A 21,824-nucleotide genomic window follows, 5' to 3' on the forward strand; every position below is an offset into this window, starting at 1 on the left:
TACAGTTTGTGCTCTGTGTCATGGCTGTCGTTTACTGCATATCATGGCTGAGTCTATCAAATGGGCACTAGTGAGGTATGGATAATAAAGCAGCAGCTTTACTGATTTATAGATAAGAATCAAGCTACAGAAGCAAGTTAGAAAATCACACAATGTGTTGCGAAACATGGAAAGCCATTTACAGATGGGGAATATTTAAGAGGCTGTTCTTAGTTATTTGGATGTTTTTCCCAAGAAAGACACAATAATCTTTAGAATTAAGAGCTTACCTGTATATGCTAAATTGAGACGCACAAATTAAATGCCTGAAAATGTTAACAGGCTTTGACGCCAGAAGATATAAAAGTATTTAGTGTTGCACTTGTGGAGTGCATGAATATAAACAACATATTGTGACTCAAATGTCTGGAAGTCGAGAAGATCTGTGCTGCCTAAAACTCATGCATGGCATGGCTACAGGAGAACATATGACCTTGAATCGTTGATTGCTCCTGTTGAGGAAAGATCATGACCGAAGGTGCCTCTGCTATAGTTGTAAAACAGAAGGATTTCATAAGATCATTGCAGATCTCTTTAGCTTTGGTGTTATTCATCAGGAAAATCTGTGTGTCAAGATTTCAAATTATGAGCTTAAGAATGTATCTACAGTGGTGAAAATAATGAATTTTCTTGTTGTTCAATCAGCTTTGAGCACAGGCAGTTTCAAGCTCTGCTTCAGGAGATGGACAATGCTTACAAGAATATTCCGCTTCACAGCCATGATTGTTGGCTGAGCGGGGGGGAGGTTTTGGCATGCTTTGTGGACTGTCTTGATGCAATCAAAATGTTTTTGTCAGAAAAAGTCAAAACGCTGAACTACATGATGAAAAATGGGTTTCACCATGCGTGTGGTGAACACAAACTGTCTGCGGGATGCAGATGAAATTGTTATGGGTCTTTTCAAAACATGGAAGGTATTTCTTGGAAAACATTACATATTTTCTCAGGATATTGACAACTTTCTTCTATTTCCAACATCTTAAAGAGCATGCGAGAACTGGCATGAGGATTTTCTGTCAAATTTCAGTATTTTAAACATTCTTTTAAACATTTTTATGATTAAACCAAATAGCTTTTATACCAGAAACATGAATTTTTCATTGTTTCAGTGGATGGGTGTTGAGGATTTTGAAATGCAGCTAATTCAATTACAGTGCTCAGACTCAAGGAACTGAAAGTTCCAGGATCTGCAAAGCACACTTAAGCCTACAGAAAGCAATCTCAGCTTTCTGTCATGTCTACCATGACCTGTTGGAAGTCCCTGCCAGTGAAAATTGACTGTTTGAAGAAAGTAGCATTTTCACTACTCTAAGCATCTGGATCAACATACCTCAGGTATTTTCAAATATGAAGTCAGTTCTGCATAAAATTCTAACTACAAGGCCGAGACTCGAGAAATCAGCTAGGAAAAGTATCACACTAACATATTAATTTATTAATTTTAAATATTATTATATATTTATACAGTGGATATAAAAAGTCTACACACCCTTATTGAAATTGCAGGTTTTTGTGATGTAAAGCCAGAAATCAAGATAAATCATGTCAGACATTTTTCCATCTTTAATGTGGCCTTGCATCCAACAAACTTTAAGAGAAAAAAAATGGATAATTATTAGGAAAGATAAAGATAGAAAAATGTCTATCTTGATTTCTGGCTTTACATCACAAAAACCTGCAATTTCAATAAGGTTGTGTAGACTTTTTATATCCACTGTATATTTATATTTATTAATTGAAATGTAATTAGGAATATTCAGTATATCAGTAGCATAGAAAAACATAAAAACTAGTTTACTCTTGGCACACTCCTTCTGAAAGGTTGCCGACCCCTGCGCTACACTGTTCCTGTGTGCTTTAGCGAGTGTGAGCTGGTGTCATGTACAGGGATTTGTCCTACCTTATGCTCTTTACTTCTTGGATAGGCCCAGCTTTCTGATAATGGATTGACTTTAGACAGTAAGTAAATCCTAAAAGTGTGTTAGTCTATTTTTATTTTATTTGCATGGCTTCTTGTTACCACTGTCACGTCCTGTTGTGTTATTTTTTATTGACATTCCCTTTCTTTCACTCTGTCCAGCACTGGTGGAAGGTCATCATTGTAAATGTTCTCAGCTGCCCTCTCTAGGGACTGACTTGTCTAAATAAAGGGTGGTTAATCACATCTGAGCACTTAGAACATCTCTATGCCTGGAGTAGGAAGGAGGAAAAGATGAATGAGTGAGCCAGTTGATTAACGAATACATGGTATAGAAACGTTCTTGGGTTCTTCAGAGTAGTGCCAGAATTAAGCAAGCAATAACACACTGAGGTGCAGAAGTAAGCAGCAGCAGAGCTCACGCTCCCCACACAGTAGAGAGTGGCAGGCTCTGTCAGTAAGGGGAGGCAGGGAGAACAATAGCTCACACTAACCTCAGAGGCAGGTCACCTATCAGCATTGAATCTGCCCTGGTCAGTTGTTCCTCCTGCTTTGTACCTGCGGGCCTGATCTCTGCTCAGTGACCAGACGTGCCACTGACATGTGCTGTTGGATTTGTCCTTGTGCTGTGGAGGAAGCTCATTCTTAGTGAAGTCGTTAGCTGAAGCTGATTGATAAAACCAGCGTTCTGATATCAATCTTCACATATTTTGCTTCTTAGCAAACACCGTTCTCCATTTTCTAAAGGTTATTGGAACAAGATCAAAGATGTAGATCAAGCTAAATACTCCACAGGTGTCAGAAAGGTGGTTTTTCTTTTTCTCTTAAATATAACTGCACGTGGTTATGCACGTGGAGAGTAGTTAACAGTTATGAAAATAAAAACCTGTACGATTGCGACAAGCTCTCACCCCTAACGCTGTGAAAGCGGGCACCAGTTTGCTGGTGTTGGCTGCACTATCCTGGCAGGAGCTGGGCTGTGTCAGTGGCTCTCAGTTTCTGGAATGTCATGGGCACGAGCGCAAGCAGTGAGCGTCACTAGCGAGCCACCTGCAGGGACACCCAAGGGTTGGCACCACTGCTCCCGATCGTGTCCTCATCTCAGGTTTGCTTCCCTGACGTCACCCATGGGCCGGCTTGGTTTCCAAGGCGTCACTTATAACGTCTGGAACTTACTTACAGGCACGAAAGGAGAAATGGAGTATTTCTGAAGTCTTTCGAATTTGCTTTGTGTTACCATGGAACTGTGAATATTCCCCCACTAAAATGAATTTTGTACTGTCAGATACCAATGAAAATGTGGAGGACTGTGCTTTTTGTTTGCCAGTGTTTATTTGGTTTAATTTTTTGTGTATTAATGATTATACATAAATAATACATTGAAACAGTTGCTAAGAATGCGGAGGTCTGTGTTCATTGACGTGTTCAAGAGCTTGTTCATTGACGTTAATTGAATGTGAATTTCCCTAGTTTTAACTTCCTTTCCAGCATGTGTATTGTTTTCCTGTGTGGCTGTAATGAGGAGCAGTGTCTGCTGACAGTTTAAAATACTGAAACACCTCCTTCCATGCAGTGATGACCACTTCATCTAGCCCTGGTAGGGAGTAAGTGGTTAAGAGATGAAATAAAATATTGCAAATCCTGCAAGGAGGTGTCTCACCAGTTAAGGTTCCAGTAGTTTTTATACATTTTCCGATTTAAAAAAATAATACTTTTTCGGGCAGAAAATTTGCAACACTTTTGTTTTTAAAAAGCCTCAGATGTCACCAGATCCAAAAAGCAGTGGATTACAATATTGCATAAGCACTCAGAAGCTCAGTGTGTCAACTTTGTGAGCTGTTGTTGTAGTGAAACAAAAACAGGTGTGAAGCTGGCATGGTGTTGAATGTTTTATGAATGTATGACTCAGGGTGCTAAGCCCAAGCTTCTCTTGAGCTGGTCTGGTGAGGGTGGTCAGGCTCCAGCCTCTGTCACTGCTCTCCCCCCATGCACGGGTGGGAGGTATTTGAGGAGTTTTTCGTGAGGGGGAGGACTGGACTCTACACTGCTGCCAGACACACGATCCCCTCTCTTTTTATGGATCAACCTGCTCTCCCCTCCCCCCCCAACCGCCCGTGTGTATAATTAGCTTCCTTGACAGGTGGGAGGGATTGAATCTCCTCAAGAATGAGGCTGCCAATTTACAGTGATCAGGACACCACTCTACACACTCACACTCTCCTACGGAAAACATATATATACAGATGCTCAAGCAGGCACTCGCCCGTAGACTCATGCTCACACACCCTCCTCGAGTCTCCAATATTTCACACTCGTACTGTCCCACTCTTCCTTCAGGGCTCCCGAATCCCAAACCACATGTGTTCCAATCCTTAGAATTCCTTAGGAGGGATGCTTTTTTATCAGCGTCATCATCATCACCATTACTAGAAGCAGCATTAATTGGATCATTATGCCGTAATACATGTATTATTTTCAGCATTGTAGGGATTGGAATTGTAGCAGTAGAACTGACAGCGATAGAAATACGGATTTTACGCTAGTTATTCACCAGGCCATTAACATCATCATCATCAATCATTTGCTGACCGCGCTCGTGGTCTTCTGTGAACTGTTCTGCGTGCTGCCTTGAAACCTACCTGCCCAGCCTGCGCTCTGTGTTTTGCAGTGTAAGAAAAAGCACACCCTGCTGTGCCCAGACTTCACCAAGAAAGGGGCTTGCCCTCACGGGGCCAAGTGCAAACTGCAGCACCGGCAGCGTGCCAGAGGGACCAGGCCCCACCGGCCCGAGGACTCCGCCCAGAGAGCCGGGAGCGAGGAGGCTCTGGTCCGGTAAGGAAGCACGCCTCAACCGCCCACCAGAGCACCAGACAGTGGGAACTGGAACATCTGTCACTGTGCTATGAAGGAACCTCAGTGCTCCTGCGTAGCGTAACATTGGACATGGAATCAAAGAGGATATGGGGACAGGTGCCAGGCTAGATAGAGGCCCACAACCTGCACCTGTCATCCCTGCAGGGAGTGGTACAGCACAGCAGGACGTCCCCTTCCTGTTACAAGTTCTCACACAGTGAAAAGTCTGAAATTTGTCTTTTGTCTTAATTAGCTTGAGGTTCATTTGTTCCGATACGTATGCACACCTGAATTGGGGGGGGGGGGTGAACACAACAAACAACATTCTTCTAACATAGCTAAACATGGCTGCAAAATAATACCCAAAACAGAAGCAGACATTCTATATGTTTGCCTCATATTAAGCCTTTGATCTGAAATACAGATTTCTTAGTACACAGCAAAAACAGCCAATTTCACTTAACTGTCCCAATACTTATGCTTTTCACTGTATTTGACAGTACTTGCACTTTTGCAGCACCCTTTGCGTAAAGTGCTATTTTTGGGTGTTGTAAAGATGTATTTTATATACTGTGTATAGGAAATTTTCCAAAGTGGGGGAAAAAATGGACTGTCCTACCACAAACATTTATTGCAAAATGGATCTTTTCATCTCCACACGTAGCAAATATAAAACTTACGTATTCCAAATTACCATTTGAAAGTGCAACCGTTGACTTGTGTGAAAAATCCTCCTAAAATTCACATGTAAAAGAGACTAAACTGGTTATGAGTATAAGAACAGAGGTGTTGAGCAAGCCCCCTTCAGTAAAACTGGTTAAAAATGAGTAGTTAAGCAATCAGCACTGCAGCTACTGGCTAATTGTAATGGTTTGCTATTAATAGAGTATTATTATGGTCATTCTACACTTTATGCATCAAAGACCAAAGCTCAACTACAATAGACTGATATTGTCTCCCATTAAAGTAGATTACTTTCCTTTTGCTGTCTTTTTTTGAGTTAATTTAGTATCATGAATATGTGTCTTATAAAGAAAACTAGGCTGTGGATGTTTTCAGCCAGACCAAGATGTAGTAATAAATGTGCCTGATCTTCTAAAGTTGTCTTGTGATATAAAAATGCTTATTTTAACCTTGCATGATTTCATATGTGATCTGAGGTTATGGTTTTGTTGCCTGTGGACATGCCCTTTCCAGCTCCAGTCCTGCCCAAGGCTCTGGGCCAGCGCTTGGAGAAAACACTCCAGCTGAGGCAGCCACTTCAGGCCCTGAGAAGCTCCCTTCATACATTTCTCTACACTCCTCACCGGGCTCGTCGGATGTCAGCACCGAGCTGGAGGTGCCTGTGAGTGAAGGTACAGAAGGAACGGGTAGGTCATTTTCACTATGTAATGTAGTAAAATATTAGTTTACTCTTATGAGACAGCTGCTCTGCTGTTTCTGTTATGCTACCATGTGCTGTTTTTATTCATTTAAAGATGTAGTTCTATGTTACATTTTCTTCTCTTTCCCTAGCATCCCTGTTCCTCACTGTCTCCCTCCCTCGCTCAGTCCCTCACTGTCTCCCTCCCTCGCTCAGTCCCTCACTGTCTCCCTCCCTCACTCAGTCCCTCAATGTCTCCCTCCCTCACTCAGTCCCTCAATGTCTCCTCTGTTCCTCTCAGTCCCTCACTGTTTCCTCTTTTTCTCACTGTTTCCCTCCCTCGCATAGTCCCTCACTGTCTCCTCTGTTTCTCACTGTCTTCCTCTCTCTCTCAGTCCCTCAGCTGTCCCCTCTGTCCCTTACTGTTCCCTCCGTTTCTCAGTCTCTCATCTCTTACCATTGTCCGAGACTAAATTTCCTTCTGAATCCTTCAGTTTTATCCTCAATCCCATGCTGTCTCATACAATCTAATGTGATGGGAGCAGAATACCTACTACCCCCAATTACAAGTTTTCTCTCTCCATGTTTTAAAAGCGGTATTGACATTTATATTCACTCAGTACCTCTGGTCTGAAACCATTGTCCTCGCTCTCTACCAGCCCCTACAGGCCCCAATCCTGTAGCGCTAAACCTTCAGCAATTAAGACGATGACTCAATTTTCTTTATATCCGAGAGCACTGTGGCATGCCAATCTTATTTTCCATATTTTACTTTATTGCCACATAACTGGTGCCAAGGTTCTTAAACTGCTGCTCAACACTCTGATTGCCAACAACTGCCTTTGAATCTCAGGGCTGTTTCACAGGAGTGCTAATTTAATTAGAAGGCACCCATTTCCGGTAATTTGCTGGAGAAGTGTTTGGGCTGTTCACTGGCTTGCTTTTCTCTCTCTCACTATCTGCCTCTCCCTCCCTCTCCTTTGCTAAGAGAAGGAACAGATGTTTGCTGCTCAGTGGATGAACGTTTAGGGGTTTGTAAATGGCTCCAATCCGCCTTGTTTAGGAGAGAAAGGAGGATTTTATGGCCGCAAACGACCCGTTCTGTAAACATTTTACAGCTCTCTGCTCACTCGAGCGGCGATTAAACCCCAGCAACTCGGCAGGAAAGCAAATTTGCCACCATACGGCCATCATTTTATTGTCATATTTCACGGTCGTAACGTTAATGGAAGATGCTCTGTGCTGGTTTTTAACAGCACCGCTGAGCATGCTTAACACTCGAGTGGGCTTGGGCTGGGGAGGGGGGGCTTTGGAGTTGGGGTGGGGAGGGGAGCTGCGCTGACGCAGAAACATGTGGACGGAGCTGCACGGGTAATTGATGTCTTTTGTTGCACGCCCGCCTGGGCCGCTGCTGTTTGTTCCTGTCAGCTGGCAGAGTGAGCCTGGCACACCTCGTCTGACAGCTCACAGGGCATGCCACCGACGAGAGAGCAGAACCAGGGAGGTGGGGAGAGAGGCTAGAACCCTCAAACACCCAAACTTCATTTTCTGCATCAGGTTTTAATGCCCCGGACTGTCTGGGAATCTAGTTCTTCCCCATTTCTTAAAAAATGTTATTTAAAAAACCTTGCAGAGATTAGAGTGAGCGTAGCAGAAGAGCAGTTTCAATCAAGAGGCAATTAGGATGTTTTCTTTGCCAGACTTGTCGAATTGTGCGAAATACACTGGGGAAGCAAACCCATTTCATCCAGAGTCAATGGGGAAGCATTTGTTTCAAATGAGATAAATTGAAGGAAACACTCCTCAAAACCTAGCTCTTATAGTGTGTTCTCCTATTTGTGACTTATGATAAAGATTCCATAATTGGTGTGAACAAACATGTAACTGTCCAGATTCTGTTGTTCTTCAGCAGTGCCTCTTGCCAAAGCATTGACATGAGCCTGAATGATTCAGAAACATACACTGAGGCGACTAGTCCACAATGGAGGAGATAACTGACTACTGGGAGTGTTCAAGCCTGATAGAAATACAGTTTAGCAAGTTCTTGGTCAAATGTTATGAAGGAAAGGGGGATAGCTATGTATTGTTTTTGCATAGGTTTATAATTTGAACCTAAAATCTGTGTTAAATATTTTAAATATATAGCAATGAACTTAATTTGGCCTCAAGTGCACCGATCAGTGAGATGCACAGGGTTGGTTTTATTTGTAAATGGTTTAAAAATAACATTACTGCCCTCAGTCATAACTAAGATCATTATTTAACAAATATAACCCAATGTTTTTTTTTAATAAAAATTACACCACTGTTAGCCTTAGCCTAAAATGTATAGGTTACAATCTTCTAAGATATAAGAATGGACCAGTAAAGACAATCCTTTGGTCTTCCTCTTTGTAAAGAAAAAAGAAACTATTTGTAAATAAGCCTGTTCAGGACCAGCAGTAAAGACACACACTCCAACAGAGTTGTGAGTTTTTCATCTGTAAGTGTATTACAGATGACACACCTGGATCTACTTGGCTATGGAATTAAGATAGAGTTGTTAATTACTTAGGCAATTAATGAAGTTGAAATAAAAAAGGGACAACTAATAAAAGCTAAACACAACACAGAGAAAAAAAGTATTACTCCATTTGCAATTATAAATGAATTAACTAGACCTACTAGACATTTTAAGAAAAAAAATTAAAGTTCACTGTTTTGCCTATTGTTTTTGACTGCTGGTAACACTTTCTCTGAGATCACTTTGTCAGAAAGGCTCTGTGATCTTTCACATCTGAGTGTTTGAAGGTTGACCATGGACACCCCACCTCCATAAAAAGTGCAGTAATTTAAGAAGTAATTGTATCTGGCTTTTCAAAAATGATTTCTGGTTCTATTTGCCCTTGTTTTATGTACAATTAATATGTCTTCACTACATATGTGGTTGGAGCAAAGTAGGAATGTAGTGTTAAATTCTTCCAAAATTATTTTTTTCAGTTTGTCAGTTTAGAACAGAGAAGTGACTGGTCAAGAGGATCTCAGAGTCTGATGTTCTTTAAAACTCCTTTAAAGCCATAGTCCCACAACACAACTGCATTTCTAGACCCTTTTCATTGCCTTGCAATGAACTTAGTGAAGCCCCGTGTGGATTTCATTTGTCTACAGCTGTCACACTGATGTTGTGCTGTTAATAGTCATCATGCAGGCAATAATATTTTGGCATTGCCCCTCATACGGTGCAGGGCTGCAGTGGAGCTGTGCTGCTGACAGGTTGACAGATGAGAGATTAGCTGAGCCCTGTGCTGCTGTTAAAGTCCCTTCTCTCCACTCGGACACAGATGTGGTGTGCTCGCTGTTCCCTCTTGGTTTGCGTGTGTGTCTCTCCAGCTGACTTGACCCCTGTGTACCCATAGTTGCACAACTGCATTCACAGCTCCTCCCTGCCTGAGCACTAAAAAAACAACCACACAGCAGCTACAAGCATGTCTGGCTTTCAATGTGCAGCAGAGTGCACACCCTGTTGCTTCTGTAGTTTTGATTTTACAAGTATAATCAAACACCTGCAACTGAAAATCTTGGGAAACAGAGCAAATTTCATTGATGATTTTACTACATTACACAAACATCGAATATAAGATAGAGAAAACCAACAATCACAGTCTAATGTATTAGATTAGAATTGAGGTACTGGTAATCTTCATAGAAAAATTTAATCTCAAATAGTTATTAGTACTACAGTATTCTAAAGGAACAAGTAATAGGTTTATTCCATGCTGAAAAGAGAAGAAAGAAAACAACGTTTCGGCTGTGAAGCCTTCTTCAAGTGTCCTCTTTTCTTCTCTTTTCAGCATGGAATTAACCTATTACTTCTTCCTTTGCAGCCTACATATGCTGACGCAGCTACCCACCTGAACTACCTCAGCCTACAGTATTCTAGTTTGTTGTGCTGTAGCATTTGAGAAAATAGCTGATATGATAGAATTTTATACACTAAGAAGATAATCGCCCATTTCCAAGAAACGATGAGCTGCGTATTTAGTTCTCTACTAGTTTGCCTTCAGATGATTGATCAGATCAGGAAATTAGTTTCTGTCTTGAACCGTTTGTTTTCAAAGCTCATTTAATCTTAAATAAAATACCTAAAATGCATAAAATGGTATAAATGACCCTGAAGAACTGTCAGATGAGTAATTTACAAAAGAGCAACATGTGATGTGGCATGAGGCAGGAATCCAGTGTCACAGGGTGCTGGTTTGGTGTGCACCAGATAGCAAGACATCAGCAAATCTCAGTAAAGTCAAGAGCCGGGAGTGGTGACCTGAACAGGAAGTTACTAAAAAACTAAATTTAAAATCGGTTCAAAACCTGATAGAGTGTGGCTTGAAACTCAAGGCCCAATTTCCTAAATCATTATTAGCTGTAATCTGTAAAAGAGTAAAATGTTTGCCCAACATGTTTGGTGCTGTCATGCATATGGGTGGTGCTGTAATAAAGAGCAGTTGTTTGCTCTGAGAGGAGGTAGAAAAGCCCAGACATGACACCTCTGCACATCGCGACAGGCAGGCCACTGCCTCATCGTCTGTCCACTCCGGAGGGGGAGAGTGAGTAAAGACACAGAGTCTGGGGATGGTCTGTTGTACAGGTATTTTATTAAGGACAGAAAGGTGCTAAATGAATTCTCCTGCATTACATAAATTAGCCAAAAGGTGGTGAATTGGTGGTTCCAGTGCCCATTACATCACTGATAAATATTGTTTGTCAAAGTTTAAATACATGCTACAGTATACGATACTTTCACTTCCTAAACGAGATATTTGTCCTTTAATTGTTCTCCTGCATATTGCTGATGTGCTTGACAAGGATGTGTACTCTGCTGTATGCTGTACTCTTGATGTGCGGTACAGTGCAATACTCTTGAACCGAAGCGTGCAGATTTGGGTATTTCTGTCCAAATATTGTAATTAAAGCCAGATCAGTTTCCTTCTACTGTGTTGGAGGGAAGGGTTAACATTTTAAAGAAGTTAAAGGTTTGTACGCAGCATTGATGAACTGATGAAAAGCTAAACAGGAGAAGACTACATATGTTTAAAATATCTTAAATGATAATGTAAAACGGATGCAGTTTGTGCACGCACATACTTTTTTTATTTTTAATAGATTTTGTTTGCATTAGTAGTTTTCAGAAACTCATAAGCACGTGAAGTTCTAGGTTAGTTCCCCCAGAATGTTGCTCACCAGTCTCACTTGTGCTCTGTGCTGTTGCAGAAAAAAGGCTCCAGATCAAACCTCGATTCTAGAAGACCTCCAGCCCTGCCTGAGCCTCCAGCCTGCAGTCGACACCCCAGATCAGGAACGTCTGCCTGCACTCCTTCTCAGGGTCCCCTGCTTTAACACACGGATGAGATTTTTTTACAAAAGTTTTATTTAGGTCAACAAACTGCAATAAGGCAAAGCAGTTGTATAAATTTTAATTTGTGGATGCTGTGAGAGATCAGAGTGAATCATTTGGGAACATGAATAAAGTGTATTTTATTTGCTATTAAACTGGCATTGTATCTGAGATTTATTTACTTCTTATGTGTGCCTGCTGTGGATCTGTGAGAAATGTATTCTTCACAACACAAACACTACACCTGTTCGAATGAGAGTCAACAAGATTGATACCAGACTAATGACGGTCTTTAATTAAAAGACATAATCCAGCTTTGTTGTGGACTCATAATCACAAGTACATTTGAGGAAAAGGCTCGACAGGGCACTTGAAAGATTAAACTGCCTGAAATCAATTTTGTGCTTTCAGTTGAGCACAAGAATGTAAAAAAGGTTAAGGTCGTGATTTGTTTGCAACAAGTATTTTGAAGGAAAACAGTGTTTCTTGAATGATCCCAATGAATTATCTTCCCAAGCGCAGTTAGTTTTCTTCCAAACATCTGCAGAACTGTCCATAGAGGTGACTCTACTGCTTGCAATCCTAAGCACAGTGACACTTAACTTCCATTTCCATCCAGCTCTGTGACCCCTAAGTGCCTGATCTCTGTGGCAGAGAGATCCCAGGTAAGGATGAATTACAGCAGAAGGAGGATCTGCCTTGTGTGGCTTATTCACACAGCATTGTTGGCAAGCCAGGTAGAGGACACCTGCTCTTCCTTGCAGGAGTATATCAGGTCAGTATGAGAGAAGAAGACATGGGATCCACCATTAAGCACAACCAACACTCGGAAAGGGCAACAGTCAGTTAGGATCAGTGTTGCTGTATTAAAGAAACTTTCAGAATCGCAGCTTTTTTTTACCGCGGGATGTGCAAAGATCTTATATCTTATATCTTATATCAGATGATATATCTGAAAGAAATACTTGCACATCTGACCAAGATGGAATAAAGAACATCTGAAATATTTGTGGGGGGGGTTGATGGTAAGAGATGATGGGCAGCCAGATCCAATATGGGAAACACAGGGCACAGAATTAGACTGAGAAGCAAATGAATTTGCATTTGCATGTCCTGGACTGAGGACTCCTTAGAGATAGACTTGATGAGTCGCCTTAACCTCACTCCTTCAGACAACAGAAAATCTGTTAAGAGTTCTAGCTAGAAATAATAATTATGCAGTCATGTGTTTTTTGTCTATCTCTTTCTTGAAATACATTAATAAAACAAGAAGTGGAGAGACCTGCGTGGGAAAATTATCTTATAGAAAATCTGTTCATTACCAATGATGAGAGGTACTTCATATTTAGACTATTAATGTGCTATTTAGTCAAGGTCTTAACCCGCTGACAAACGACTCCCCTACAGGCTTGCATGCACATTAAGTGTCCCTAATGGCAAGCATTAATAAGGCATAACAAGCCTCCTCGTGCAAAGAGTTCTCATTCCTAAAGAATGACAAGCAGGGATTGGGGAATTGTTGGAGACGTGACCAAAGGCTCACAAATCCTAAAACACAGGAAGGAGTCTCTCCCATGTTTACTAGAGAACCCCAATCCCCTCACCAGCTGTTGCTAGAAAATATGATCGATTTAGGGGCACAATATTTTCTATTCAGATTTTTTTCTAAGAGGAGAGTAAAGCACTATTCTCTAAGGAACAGAGCTCACAAAAGATTATATCACAAGGAATGCAAGCCTGCCAAGCCAATATAGTTGCCAAACCCCCTGACTTTGCCTTTACCACCATTGAGCTAGGCTGTAGAGCAGGTCTGAGTGCAGAATATCGCAGAGCAGACTTCTCTACATAGGCAGCAGCCAAGCCTAGTGTACAATAACCACAGATGAACAATTGCCTTTTTCACCATCTGTCAAACCATCCTGTGAAGCTCTGTTCCAGGTCAGTTGAATATTACAGTACTGGGACATCATCCACCATGCACAAATCAAAACTCCTGTCAGACAGATCATGCATCTTCTAAAACAAGCAAGAATAGAATCCACCCACATGAGCACAGGCATAAGCTTTCACAGCTTTTACAAATACATGAAGGTTGTTCAAGCATGCAAACAGTGTTGCTAAAAATAGTAAGAAAGTATTTTGCACACAGACCACACAAATGGTCCTGTATTCATTCTGTGTCCCAACTAACTGCTACTGATGTTTTGTGATGGTTGACACTAAAACCTACACAGCTTGTCTTATAGTTACCTGATGAGGTTATACAGTAATTTATCAATACCAGAAACTAGTGAGGTGGATCCCAGATGGATCCCAGAACTTGAGTGACTTTTGCTGTGTAAGAAACAGCAGAGGCCTGCACTGGCTAAGGTGGAGCTATAACAATGTGCAGAGCATGGGACCCACACCATGATCCTGCTTTTATCAAAGGTAATAATAATCATATCATCCTGACTACATTGCCGTCAGAATTGAGAAACGTTATTCTTCTTCTAATATTAAGTTAGATTTCCTATCAATCTGCAGAATTTATTAAATCATATATGATATAAAATATCCATGTACTGTATACACAATATGTATGCATATAGTATCGATATCGAATATATTTATATAAATTAATCATATATATTATCATTGCCTATTTGTGATCAAAGCCACTTTCTCTGCTTAGTTGTCTTTTCAATGCAATTCAAACTTGATCATCCCCTGGAGGAAATTTGTTTTACAGCAGAGTCCAACACAACAATACAACACAAACAGACAAACATCGCCAACAAGGAACACAGTAAAGCAGTGTTTCAGGACGTCAGAGAGTTATTTTACATGGTTGGAGAGTAAGACAGCACAGGGGGTGAAAGATTTCCTGAATCTATTACCGTTACGCCCAGGAACGCAGAGCCGTCTCCCAGATGGGAAGAGTATAAATTCACAGTGGAGGAGGTGCAGCACATACTGCCTAACACTCTTAGCCTTCTTTACTGCCCTCTGTTTGGGGAGGACATTTAGGTTGACCGTATTTGTCCCAATGGTTATGCTGCTTGTCTTCACTAATTTTCCCAACCTATTACAATTTCCAACTGTTGTTGCCAAACAAACGTTTTTTTTTTAAATACAGTTTATTTATACGTGCTTTCCAAAAAAACTCAAAGCACTGTACAATAACACATAACAAGAGGAAAAGAAAGAAATCACTGTAAATTGACCCAATAAATCCAAAACCCCAAATAAATTATATATTAAAAGATATACCAAAAAGGCACAGCTAAATATGGAAGCTTTAAAAATGTCTACTGCAGCAGGCTCTTATGGCTCTGTGCAATGAGCTCCCCAGACATGGAGCTACAGACGAGAAGGCTCTATCCCCATTGTATGGAGCGCTCTCTTCAGTAGAGTAAGAAGACCTGAATCAGCAGGTCTCAGATTATCTGCTGGACTATATTCATGCAATAAGCCCTGAAGATAACCTGGAGCTAAACAATGCAGTACCTTATAAGTGAGCAGGGAACTTTAATGCCCATTTTAAATTTCACACAGGGCCACTGCAATTTGCAGAGGATGGGAATTATGTGCTGATGCAGAGTAGTTTTCGCTAGCACGTGAGCTGCTGAATTCCGGACATAGTGAAGCCTATTTAGAATTTACAGATAACCCAGTAAGGCATTACAGTAGTGTAATCCTGAGGAAGTATCAATATTTCAGCATCAGTATGGGCAGAGCAAAGGCCTTCCCCCAGTAATAGTACACATGGAAAAAGACACCTTTGTGATGTTCGTGACATGCAGTTCAAATGATAACACATGGTCAAAAGTAACACCACAATTACTGAGTTTCATTAAAGGCTGACTTTCAGCACCTTTAATAATAACACTGAAATAAGCAACTTTGTTCAGATGGTGTTGGAAACCTATGAGCATAACCTCAGTCTTCATCCAAGTCCATGATGGCAGATAATACAACACAGGCAATTAAGAATTCTTCTTTACGTCATATAGTTGATTTTGACACTTGTTGATGTTTTTCATGCAGGGGCCTTACATTGGCACAGTGGTTAGCATTGCTGACTCTCAGTGCTGGGACTGGGGAGCAATCTGTATGGAGTTTGTCTGTTTCCTCTGCATGCTCTAGTTTCTTCCCACAGTCCGGAAACCTGCTGGTAGGTTAATTGCCTCTGGTGTAAGAGAGTGCATATTTGTGTCTATGTTTGCCCTGCAATGAACTGGCACCATCCTGTCCAGAATGTACGTACTGTATCTTGCCAGGATCTCCTGCAACTCTGAATTGGAAGAAGATGTTAGAAAATGAATGGATGGATTGTTCATGCTAGCTGAGTAACCTTTTAACTTTTTTTGCGTTCTTGTAACATGACTCACTGCAATGAGCTCTGAGTTGCTGTTCACCCCAAGCAAGTTTCTGTGAATTATAATGACTTGATGGTTGGACATCTTCATTAAGAAAATTCATAGTGTGCCACAGTTCATGTGATGATTAACAGCAGATATCAGAGAGAGGGAAACCCACTTTAAATATAGTAATCCAACTGCATAATTAAGTGTAAACAGAGGGATTTTCTATTAAATATTTATAGAGCACGTAAAAATATTGAAGTCCTTTGTCCATTACAGCAGAATATCATTATAGAAACATACAAACACAGAGACAACATCATTCAGTTGGGCTGTAAGTTGTTTACTAAGAAGCAGCGCTAAATATGGCTTTGACATTTCATTTCTTTCTTCTCCATCACTGCTTTTTTATGGCAACAAAGAATGGGAACAATTAGAGAAATCTGAAACAGTCCAATTAAAACTTAAAAAAAATGCTTACCAACCAAGAAATAAACATACATTAGGTAATTAAACAGCATGGAAAATCACATGTAATAAAGAAGAAGAGCAGAGGGAATGTGTGATGTGGCAGGAGCCCTACTAACTCAGTAGATCCTGGTATGGCTCTACTACACTCATGCCAGACTCTAAGTCTCTGATCTCCAGAGCCCTGGACTGGGTTAGGGTTTGGCAGAACTACACCCCAGATAACACACCATTCCCTCTCAAGGCTGATTTAGAGACACAGATTATCCCTACCAGCAGGTATTGGGAGTGGAAGATGGGGAAAAAAGGGAGAGAGTCGGGAGAAACTCCACACAAGCTCCACACAAAAGGTCTTCCAGCCCAGAGGCAAACCCAGGACTCAGGAACTTTGAGGCAGTAGTGCTAACCAAAACTCCACCATGCTACCTACCCTTACTGATATTTGAGAATAGTAGCTGGGCTAAACTAGGATTTCCTGCGGTTGTATTAAAACATTTCCCCATAAAACATAATCCCCATCTATGAACTGCCTTTATCACTCCGTTCTCCTCCCCACTGATAGCTTGTGTGTGATGAGCATACTGGGGAGTACCCATTACCTGTAAAGCACTTTGAGTTGAGTGTCCAGAAAAGAGCTATATAAGTGTAAGGAATTCTTATTCTTATTCTGTTTTGTTTTGTCAAGCTCATCTTCTAGCTGTGATCTTAACACCCCAGGTTTACCTAGGTCTACAAGAGCAAGAAGGCACTGTGCATTATTCCATCCCATTACTCGATCCTTCATTTTATGGACAGGTATAATGCAGAACTGAGAGCTCATGACTGCTCTTCTCCTGGGCAGGAAAGCACCAGTCCATTGCAAGGCAGGGGAGAAAGGAACAGTTTAGAACAGCCATGTCTTTGGGAAGTGGAGGGAAACCAGAACAAAAACTCACATGACCATGACCACATGACCATGAAGAAGACCATGCAGACTTCACACAGCCAGGTTTGATGCCAGACTAAATCCCTGTACCCTGGAACCTTGAGACAGCAATACTAATCATCATGGCACTGTGTTCATTAATACATTATATCAAGTATTTACTCTTTTTTTCTTCAGTTTTGAGCTGTAAATTGGGTGAGGTCTAACAGCATTGACAGAGCAATGCTCCCTACTAATAAAAGCAAATCGCTCAAGAGGTAAAAAGAATTTGTCATTTTAAATTTGAAAAAAATATTACTAGTATTGTCATTATTTAGAGAAGGGGCATTGATCCTTTACTTGTATTTCAAACTTATTAAGATGTTCTTGCAATTGATATTTTCTGAGATTAAATAAAAAGAACCATTATTTGCACAGATAACACAGACTTTTAATGTACAGTATAATTATGCACCCTCTGTAGTTCTCATGTTTTGATTTGGATCTTACAGTCAATGGTAGGCGTTCCTTCTTTCAGAAGACATAAAATCTGCAAGGCAGATACAGAAAGAGAGCTGCTGAGGTCAGCAGACATTAATTAAGATGAATATTTCAATATTTTTAAAACACGGAGTGCTGCCTTCCCTCTGTACGGCATCTGACTAGAAAATGGTCAATCATAATTTTTCTCTTTCTCACAAGATTGCAAAACATAAAAGACAAACTGATTAGACCTCAACGTTGCATTCCCCCCATCAATTAAGATCACAGTTGCACCGGAATCCTAATTTGTCAGTCTTCTACTGGCTGGCACTGATTCAGAACCTTTCAGCGCTCTGCACGCCTGCACTGTCGGCCCACGGGATACAAAGGGTAGGTCTGCCAGCACCCAGCATTCCCTTGAATCGTCTCTGGTCACTGAGACTGGAACCATTGGGAATTATTCACTTGACCTATTTAAGTCTCAATGTTTGATCTCATGTACGCATTGCCCTTTGATACTAAAATGAACCTCTTCTGCTTTCAGAAACGGATTTGGTTTTACTTCCCCATGGTATTAATTCCAGTCTTGTTCATCACCACCAGATCACACCCTGCCCAGCATACGAAGTCATGATGCCAGCTCATTTTAATGTGGCAGGGGCCCCTGTGGGAAGGGAAGAGCTCAAATGAAGTAAGGGCCAGCGGCCCTTAGACCCAAACACAACCTGAACTACCTCCACTTACTCATCAAAGAAGTCATTTCAAAAGAAGGAAGTGTTTATCTTATTCAACTTTAGTCTTTGATGTTTTCAGCTCTTTCCAGTCACAGTGCCAGGTTATTCGCAGACTGGGGTCTTGCTGTTTGATTTCTGAAATATTACTCCTCCAGAGCTTCTCTTTTCACAGTCAGGCAGTTCACGGTACACAAGCAAGCAGGCCAAAGACTTCATATGCTCCTAGGATTTCCTGGCAGTCTCTGAGAAAAGTATCCAGCAAAAAGTGGAAGACATATACAGAGTTTTAAATGGCTTGGAATTAAACTAAATGGACCTTAAAAAATTGTTAACACAGACTTGACAATCTCACATCCAGAGTTATATGTCCATTTTCTAACTGGCTTTATCCAATTCAGGGTTAGAGAGTAGAGTAGTTTATTGCCATATGTAAATGTACATTGGAATTCTTAATCACACTGTTCTCTCGGGACATACACAGTATAACAGACAACACCACACAATGTAAACAACAGTAACAATAAATATGTAGTAGTGAGACCAAACCACAAAAAAAACTGGTAGACTATGTAAAAAGTGCATAGTGGAGATGTGTTTTAAGGCACTGCAGTTAGCTGTTGAGGATGCGTACTACAGTGGGATAGAAGCTGTTCTTGAGTCTAGTGCAGTACCACTTGCCAGAGGGTAGGGGGGAGATCCTGAATGATGGATTGGGCTTTATTGCGGATGGTGTGGATCTCACCGAATGATGGTAAATCACATCCTATAATCCTCTGTGCCGTTGCCACAAACCTTTGTTGTGCATCTCTGTCATGCATGGTAGTACTGCTGTACCACACAGAGATGCCACTAGTGACACTAGTGCCACTTCTATGGTGACACTTTCTGTGGTTGTAGGGAAAAACGTGCCTGTGCTGGCCAGCAACACACAAAACAGGGTACACCCAGTCCATCACAGGGCACACACAGACTCAAACACACTCACACCAGGGCCGATTGTTCCAGAAGCCAATTGACCCACCAGTATCTCTTTGCACTGTGGGAGGACACTGGAGCACCTGGAGGAAACTCATATGAACACAGGGAGAACATACAAACTCCACACAGAAAGTACCCCAGGAACTGAACCCTGGTCCCCAGTGCTGTGAGGCAGCAATACTAACCACTGTGCCACTGTGCCACCGCACCCCACTGTTCAGAACTAATAGTACTAATATCACTATACTATTCCAATAGACATCTAATAGCCACATAGCACAGAGCAATGGGGGACCAGAGAGGCAGGTGAGAGCTGGGGAGGTAATTCCAAACAGAGGGATGGGCTGGACAGCAGAAGGAAGCATGTGCCGCCCAGAAGTGCACCACGAGGATCTTACAGAGTGCTTCCAGATTGCAATGAGTTGCTTTTAAATGGCTTTTAATGGAGCCGACACAGTACAGTGTCTGGCAGCTGGAATGTGACCAGACTAGGAGAGCACAGTGAGCTGGGGCATGGGGGTGAAGTCAGAGAGATCACACCCCAATGGTGCAGGCAGCGGGGGGAGTGGGTTCAAGTGCGTTTTTGCTCCGGCACTCTTCACTTGAACTCTTCAAGTTCAGCTGCTAACGCCGTGCGGAGTGTGGAGTAGTAGTGTGTAATGTTGATCTGCTGCTGGCTGCAGGTCTGACAGCTTGTGAGTTACTGTGGCCTACAAGCCTGTGGCAAGTTTGTGTGCTGCAGTCTGGCCTCTCTTTGCATGGAGTGGACATTTCATTTATTTAATTGCTGGAGCTGGGCAGACAGTGGTGTGCGGGGTGACCAGGAGGGTGTGATGAGTACTGTAATGACATGATCACTGCACCCACACTCTCTGGCATCTGCTAGCTGGCCTGTCTCACATAGGGCCAGTCATGGACACTCATGCAGAATACTGACATCATCGGATTGTCAAAGTTTACTAGGAAAAATAACCTAATCCACCACATCTGTTAAGGGGCATCTCATTTTAAGATTTCTGAGTGAGGTATTTTATGAGGATGACACAGAGTAGTGGATGAGAGTCTGGCCTCTTAACTGATAGGTTATGAGTTCAAGTCTCCACTACAAGCACTTCTGATGTACCCTTGAGTGAGGTGCACAACCCCATTGCTCCAGTTCACCCAGCTGTATAAGAGGGGACCAGCAGACCAGCACAGCTGGGGGTCACCCTGCAATGAAATAGAGTCCCATCTGGAGGGGGAATCACATTCTTTCAGTCCTCTGAACAGTCCAGTAACCAGGATGAGCCTTTGCCTGATTTCCTCTCTTGGGTGGATTTCACTTTTCTTTTGCAGGTTTTGTCCCTTTTGTCTAGTTGAAGAGGTGTTTATGACACCAGCCCGCTAATTTTATTGAAACAAGCTGCTGTGACTTTCTGAAATCATGATATTGATTTGCCTTTCTGAAATTGTAGCATGGTGGTTTCCTCCCAAATGTCTACATTTTCCAAACTGCAGTTAAATGCCTTACAGGACTTTCCAGTTTAATTTACACTGGATCATCAGTAAGATATAAATTCCTTAAAGTGCTGACAAAAAAAATATCCCTACCACCAAGCTCCTGCTTTCCATAAAGGAATTAAACATGCGTTGATTACACAACCGCACAATCAGAATGACATTCCATGCTGGTTTCAGAGAGCAAAATTGCACAATTAAGATAAAAAGGGTTCTTTTACAGGCAAGGTTTGCAAGAATAATAGAATTGAAGGCTGTTGAATCTTCGTTAGCAGGTCCAGACCAGCAGTTTCTGTGGGTTAATTGTTGCCATCCATCGTTAGCGCAGACGAGGAAGGCTAGAACTGAGCTTCATTAAAGCCAGAAAAGTGGAAATTAATCTCTCAGCTTAAGGCGCTGTGTCTGTGTCACTCCAGGCCCTTGTGACTCTGGACACCTCAGTGAGCAATAGCTCCAACTGTAGCAGAGGAAGCTTAACTGAAACTTAACAGGCCAGTATCTTTTTGACAGTAAGAACAAGAAAATGTGATAGCACCACTGTCTGTGTACTCCAATTGTGAGGAAAGCAGAGTCTTAAAGAAGTTTCCAGAAAATTACCAGGCTTTGCAGTAAACAGCCTAGTAATATCAAATAAACATGACGTACGAATTTAAAGAAATTAAAACAAATCCAAAAGGCAAAGAGGTTTACTTTATAGTCTTGTGTTTTATCTCAACACCAAAATGCTGGACGATTTTTGAAAAACATAACTTTATTTTCAGACCGATAACTCTGTATATGTTAGCTCTACAATTAACTTAAGAATAATACTCTATGTACAGTTAGTACCTAAATCAATTATACCTGTCTTGCATTTGTGCAGAATCCAAG

The 21,824-nt window shown here is 41.5% G+C and overlaps 1 protein-coding gene across 1 annotated transcript in view; it reads left to right on the forward strand.

Annotated features, from left to right (window-relative positions):
* zc3h3 (zinc finger CCCH-type containing 3) overlaps positions 1-11,699 on the forward strand; it is a 108,890-nt gene extending 97,191 nt beyond the window's left edge. The window contains exons 10-12 of the mRNA XM_088918853.1: positions 4,626-4,789; positions 6,008-6,180; positions 11,421-11,699. Of these exons, the coding sequence (XP_088774979.1) occupies positions 4,626-4,789; positions 6,008-6,180; positions 11,421-11,452 (369 nt within the window). The 3' untranslated portion in view covers positions 11,453-11,699. The remainder of the gene's footprint in view (positions 1-4,625; positions 4,790-6,007; positions 6,181-11,420) is intronic.
* The last annotated feature ends 10,125 nt before the right edge of the window (positions 11,700-21,824 follow it).

The sequence above is a fragment of the Atractosteus spatula genome, chromosome 6 (assembly GCF_055471065.1).
Source record: "Atractosteus spatula isolate fAtrSpa1 chromosome 6, fAtrSpa1.hap1, whole genome shotgun sequence".
NCBI classification, from domain to species: domain Eukaryota; kingdom Metazoa; phylum Chordata; class Actinopteri; order Semionotiformes; family Lepisosteidae; genus Atractosteus; species Atractosteus spatula.